This window comes from Adiantum capillus-veneris, chromosome 14 (genome assembly GCF_014529385.1).
Source record: "Adiantum capillus-veneris isolate H3 chromosome 14, ASM1452938v2, whole genome shotgun sequence".
Taxonomy (NCBI): Eukaryota; Viridiplantae; Streptophyta; class Polypodiopsida; order Polypodiales; family Pteridaceae; genus Adiantum; species Adiantum capillus-veneris.
This window is the reverse complement of record NC_140944.1, coordinates 97025760-97031982: the sequence shown is the minus strand read 5'-3', so window position 1 is coordinate 97031982 and position 6223 is coordinate 97025760. Positions and strand designations below refer to the sequence as shown.

Here is a 6223-nt window from a genome sequence, read left to right as displayed (position 1 = left end):
TGAGTCTTTTGATGGGAAAAGATCTTAAGGTGCCTGTAGCCGATGCAGATTAAAGTGCTATTGGCACAGACCGGAGACTGTGCAGGTTCAGAGGGGGTGAATGTCGTGCAGCTCCACTGTCATGTAGAGAAAAAGAGTAGAGAAATGCAAGCTAAGATTCTTTGAGGCCTACACATTAAGTGAGTAGTGATCAGGGCTTGATAACAGGCCAAGCTTAATTATTAATGTATGCCAAATGCGGCTTAGAAGGGCCAACAAATGCCTCAACGATGCCAAAAATGAGTATGCTTAGTGTGACCACAGATGAGAGATTATGATCTAGAAATGTAGTGCTTGAAATGCTCTACCCGCCTGTCTTTACGGCTCGTCGATTGGAGCCACGGTGAAGAAGTTATGGCACTTTGAAGTTTAAGTCGATTGTAGATCCATACCGGATTGGGCAACTGCAGCTGATGTGACATAATTGAAATGAATGCATGGGCCTGAAGTGCTCAATTTCTGGAGGCCGTCGGTCTTTTCAGATTAGTGATCGGAGTTACGGTTGCCAAGATATGAGCCGTTAAATATTCACCGGGGGCCGGCTCCGTACCAGTCCGGTTAGCTTGACCGAAGTGCCATCTGGGAGTTTTTGTCTCTCGACAGGGTTTTGGAATGCAATGATTGCGGGGAAATGCCACCACGGTTGCAGCTTGCTAGAGAAAAATGAGAGCTAGGTAGTGCTTGGTCTATATGTATACTAAATGCGGTGCCGTTATGAAAGCACGAAAGGTTTGTGCTGAGCTCTTTGGCCGGAATTTCGTCTCCTAGAGCATGTCGATTGCGGGATATACCCAACAAGGCGGTGCCAATATGCATGAAAAATGTGGTTCCCTACAAGGGTCTAAAGTAGACCACTTAAAGCAAGGCCGCCACCCATGGAATGGCCGCCCGCCCAAAGGCTCAATGAAAGGCCGCCCACTTAGTACATTAAAAGGGGGCCACTTATTTTAGGGGGAGTGTGAACCAAGGAAAAAGAAAAAGAAGCAAAGGCATGGCGTCGTGCAGGCAGCGGCAACGTAAAAGGAGAGAGAGGCTTGCCCTGCGCTGTAGCTAGCTCAAATGAGCCGGACTAAGAAGACAAAAATGGTCAGCAGCATGAGGTGTTCGGATTTGGATCCATACTCGCCGGATTTGGTGCACCTGCATCCGTTGCATGCCACGTCATTAGCAAAAGGTCACGCACCACATTAGTCACGGCGCCGTTGTTTTTTGTGAGCAAAAATTAAGCCAATGCAAAGCACACAGAGCAGGAAGCTACAGGACAGTCGGCAATAAAAAAAGCACGATGATTGACATAGTGAACTTAAATGATGTTTGCAAAATCTTGAATGTAGATGAAGCAGATAGAGTGACATGCAAAAGTTTCCATCACCGTCATCAGTTTGAAGGTTAATTAATCAATCTATTAAGCCCGGCGTCGTTAACGGCCCGGTTAATTTTGTAAAGCGGGAGCTTAAACTCCTAGCTAGCAGATGATCCAAGTGACGGCGCTGTTTACAGTCCGCCTTGGCGAAAGGTTAAGTTGTACTCAAGCATTAATCAATTATGATGATTGCGGTGATTCGCAGAGCTGTCAATGTCTGTTGTTCTTGTTCTCTCTCTTTCACACCTCCCACAGCCAGAGGCCCGGAGCCTACCCGGCTCACTTAGCGAACACATATCCCCCCGACAACGTCATCCTTGAGTCAGGGTCAAATAGCGAGGAACAGGAAGAACCACTGCGTGAGACTGAGTGTAAAAGAATAGTTGATGAGATATCTGTAGTGGACGATAGGAATCGAATAGAAGAGGAATTCAAAGATTCACCAAGCGATGACATCCCATCACTGGGTGATGAAACCCAGATGATAGATGCTGATGATGAAAGATCAAGTGGATCAGAGACGAATAGGAAGTACATATCGAGACCGGACAAGTTTTACGAGTTTTCTAACCAAAAACCTCGTCGACAAGAGTCGTATAGATCAAAGAGAACAAGGAAATAAAGAGCGAATAAGCATAAACCCATGCCTCTTGTCAATGACAAAACGGGATATCTAAGGCTTGTAAAAGCTGGCGATTGTGTCAAAGACAAGGTCACTGGCAAGTTTATCGGAACTAAACCATGGAAAAACAACAAGAAGAACAAGTGTGAAAAGAAAACGACCGAGACACCTAAGGAGGGGTAAACGGGGTCTAGAATGACCAAAACAGAATACAATAAACTCAAACGGACTCTCAAAGACGTATGGATGACTGAAATGGAAACATATGAGGACACGAATTCTCACAAGATGGATGCGTCGTCCCATTATAAGAAGTATACCATACAAGATAGTAAAATCATAGTGCAACAACCGATGAGGGAATTGAAGGAACCTGGTACGTCATCATACGACGGTCCTAAAAAAGCCAAACGAATAGATCTAGCAAGCCAGGAGAATATCCAAAACCTGCATATATTGCCACGGATCTTACTGAAGCAGAGAAAAAGGTTTTGATAGCTACTCTTAGACAGTATAGAGATGTGTTTGCATGGTCATATAAAGATCTTAAGGGGGTGGATCCAAGTATCTGTCAACACACAATACCCCTTAAGAATGACGCCAAACCAAGCAGACAACGTCCTTATACTTACAATGAGACATTTGCAAGGAAGATTAAGTAGGAGATAGATAAGCTGAGAGAGGGAGAGTTTATTTACGAAATTGAGCACACTGAATGGGTTTCACCGATTTTCCGAAGAAAAATGGGAAGTTGAGAGTGTGCGTCAATCTCAAGAAAGTAAATGCTGCTACAATTCGGGACAACCATCCCCTACCCATTACTGATCATGTAATAGAAAGAGTGGTGGGAAAAGAAGATTACAGTTTCTTAGATGGCTTTTCGGGCTACAACCAACTCGTTATAAAGCCAGAGGATTACCACAAGACGGCTTTTGCAACTGAATGGGGCATTTTTGCATTCAGGGTAATGGCTTTTGGCTTAACACTAGGTTGGTAATGGGACACTTTTATGTCCTGTTAAGTGACCATTTTCCTTGAATTATGTCAAGAGTTTCAAAGTTTATTTTGAGGTGCTATTTGTCTAGAAATTTGTCTCATGAGCTGAAAAAAACTCGACATTTTTTTGGAATATCAATTCCATCTTTAACCTTGTCCTTGCACAACATTTCACAACCTAAACTGTGTGAAAAAACGGGTCCTATTTTTTGCTTTTCTAAATTTTTTGCAAATATACCACTCTAGAATTCATGTTTGTGAGGTCTATAATGCTAGAGAACTATCTTTAGTAGTCCTCAACATGTCCTGATGCTTCATGCAGGCATCGCAGTCTATGGAGACGCTCTTGTGACGGAAATACATTGGGTTTTTATAACCCCCGGCGTCGCTATAAGCGTCGCTACGAGAGCGTCGCTATAGCCGTCGCTATAAGCGTCGCTATAGGCGTCGCTATATAGCGACGCCTATAGCGACGCTTATAGCGACGCTCTCACAGAAGAGTATAGCGACGCATATAGCGACGCTACAGAGCCATAAATAGCGACGCTTATAGCGACGCCTGAGAGAATATTTTTTTGGTGGCAGGACATTGAATGCCCTGCCACCCATCAACCATATTGTACTTGATTCACTTTTTAAAAAAAGTGCAAAGGTAAATAATAGACCCAAAATAGTCACCCACAAGACGCATTGTTTGCAAAATTGACAATTGTACACATCATAGACAAACTGAATTGATTGGCAAATGTAATAATGACAATTGTACAACATCATAGGCATAAAGAATTGATTGGCAAAAGGAATTGCGGTGACAAATGTAATAATATACATGGTTCAAAAAGACGTATAAAATCCGTCTCATGATACATAAGCTATGAGAAACCCTAAACTAATGCTATCTAGCTACGGCTAAACTGACGTCGTCTAATCAGACGTCTCATCGCGTCCAAGCGGCATATCTGTCGGATTCTGCAAAAAAAGACAATAAGACAGTTTTCAGTAAGTATAAACATATAACGACATTTATAAAACAATACAAAAAATAAAAAAGAGTAAACCCTAATACTAACCATGCCGCCGCGAGAACTGAGAATGTCCATCAGGGCGTTTAAGCCCTTCCTGCCTGCGTACTCGCGCTCGTACGGTGTGGGATCACGTCCTGTCATCGACCACTGTCAAAACATACAAAGATTTCATTATGTTAGAACTAAAAAACTCATAAACCCTAAACTATCGAACATGCATAAAGAGCAATGTGAAAAGACTTACAAAATCGGCCTCAAATGATGCCCATCCACCGCTCCCCAAGTGGTGCGAGCTCCCTGCCTCTACTCGCGCTCTGGCTGCATCCTTTTGTTGCTTCCACTTGTCGGGATTCTCGCGCGCTGCTTTCTTCGCATTCTTCCAATCTTCTTTGGCCAGCCAATCTGGCCTATTCCACCCATTCTTGATTGCTTTTTGCACTTCGGAACGCTTGTGTTTGCAGTATTCGCGCATTCGAATCTTCATCAGGTCTTCATTGAAGCGCTGATCCCGTGTTGGAACGGGAAACTCATCATGAAGTATGCTGATGACTCTGTTTTTTAAATCACTTGGTACTTCACTCCATTTGTTTAGTATATAGTGTCTAAACAGCTGAGAGCAAAGACCACGCATGCGCGAGATCACCTTCTTGCCGTCATCATCCATGATGATGCCGCCGCTGATGTCGACGGAGTAAGGCAATCCCTCTGGCCGGTGACGCGTGAACCTGGGTGGCCCGGCAGGGGTCTCTAGCGGCGTGTCGATGGGGGTACGTCATAGAGGTAGCTCCTCTGCATGCACCCCATATAGAGTAGTAGCATCTTGATGCTCGTCTGGCACCACCGCAGCGGCTTCTGATTGAGCATCTTCTCTGATCTCCTCCATTGATGCCGTTGTGATTGGCACATGGTAGCCTTCATACGTCCTTGCACTACGAGGGGCTACCTCTATGACGTACCACCAGTTTGATGTAGACTTTGTAGGATGAAATATTACCTGCCAGAGCCACATAACTTACATGAGAGCTTTATTACATAACTTGTAAAAGGGGGATGTTAACTATTTACATACTTGTTCACAATGCTCGGGTAGTACGAAAGTGTCTCTTAGGTCAGTCCATTTCTTAGTAGAATCCACCTCAAGAAAACCAGACTCTCCTCTACGCAGAGTAGCGTTTCGACCCTCCATGATTATCTTGAACCATTGCACGTCGAACAAGTCGACAAAAAATCCTCTGTAATCGATCCTCAAAATCTCTTGCAGCGTGCCGAAGTAAGTGAGTTCCGCCACCACGGGATCTGCATCAGAGGAACGTCGTCGACTAGACTGTTCAAATTTTGCCATGATTCCACAATCTTGAGTAAAACGCTTTTTGTCGATTCGTTCCACCCTAAAATGTCGACCTTTACACCATGCTGCTGTGTATGACTTATACTACAACGAACAAAGATTATGAGTGGCCGTTCAAACGTTTATAAATAAAGTCACTTGCTAGTCGTACATTGCAAACTTACCTTGGTCGCGCAACCCCGAGAGTACTCCCACTCTTCTTCAGTCACTTCGTCACCGCATTGTTGTGCGCTTTTCAATTGGTTGTGCAACCATCTTAAGCTCATGAAGGTTGGTAGGCTCTCCAGAACCGTTGGATAGTGCATCGGTGGTCGTCTTCCCCGTCTCCACTCGATTCGTGCCCTTTGTCGCTCTTGCTTTGCATCCTCATATTGTGAAATCCACTTTTGCATCACTGGATTGTGAAGCATGCAAAATCGGTTGATTTTAGCCTCTAGATCTTCCGTCATCTTCTTCTCAACACCGAGATTGCACATGACAATCCCAGATATGCGCTCATCATCTATGGTTCGCCATAGCGTGTCCCGGGATTTATCAAATCCGTCTAGCCACTCTCCAATGTACACTAGGGACTCTGATACCAACCAACCTTCTGCCATGCTACCCTCCGGACGTGCCTTTTGACGCACATATCCCTTAAGCGTTTTCATGAAACGCTCTAAGAAGAACATCCATCTGGAATGAACTGTGCCAGCTATTTCCACCTCATCAACTATGTGAATAAGAAGATGCACCTGAATGGTTAGCATTGTAGTAGGAAAATGTTTCTCAAACATGCACACAAGCTCCGCAGCATTTAGTTTGGCGAATGGTATGGAGTCTACGTCGAT

At 44.3% G+C, this 6223-nt stretch overlaps 1 protein-coding gene across 1 annotated transcript; it reads right to left on the bottom strand.

Annotated features, from left to right (window-relative positions):
• Nucleotides 1-3792: 3792 nt before the first annotated feature.
• LOC147442799 (uncharacterized) lies at nucleotides 3793-4517 on the bottom strand. Its single transcript, XM_086529438.1, has 3 exons — nucleotides 4290-4517; nucleotides 4091-4192; nucleotides 3793-3989 (listed from the first exon to the last, which is right to left on the bottom strand). The coding sequence occupies exons 1-3, from the start codon at nucleotides 4515-4517 to the stop codon at nucleotides 3945-3947; spliced, it is 375 nt and encodes a 124-aa protein (XP_086385564.1). The 3' UTR covers nucleotides 3793-3944.
• Nucleotides 4518-6223: the final 1706 nt, after the last annotated feature.

Bases quoted from the DNA above. Each gene is read 5' to 3' on its own strand.
- LOC147442799 (XM_086529438.1), bottom strand. From the start codon at position 4,517: ATGCGCGAATACTGCAAACACAAGCGTTCCGAAGTGCAAAAAGCAATC. The intron at 4,193-4,289 runs GTAAGTCTTTTC...ATGTTTTGACAG, and splicing joins CATCATTTGAGGCCGATTTT to TGGTCGATGACAGGACGTGA. The intron at 3,990-4,090 runs GTTAGTATTAGG...CTTTTTTTGCAG, and splicing joins TCAGTTCTCGCGGCGGCATG to AATCCGACAGATATGCCGCT.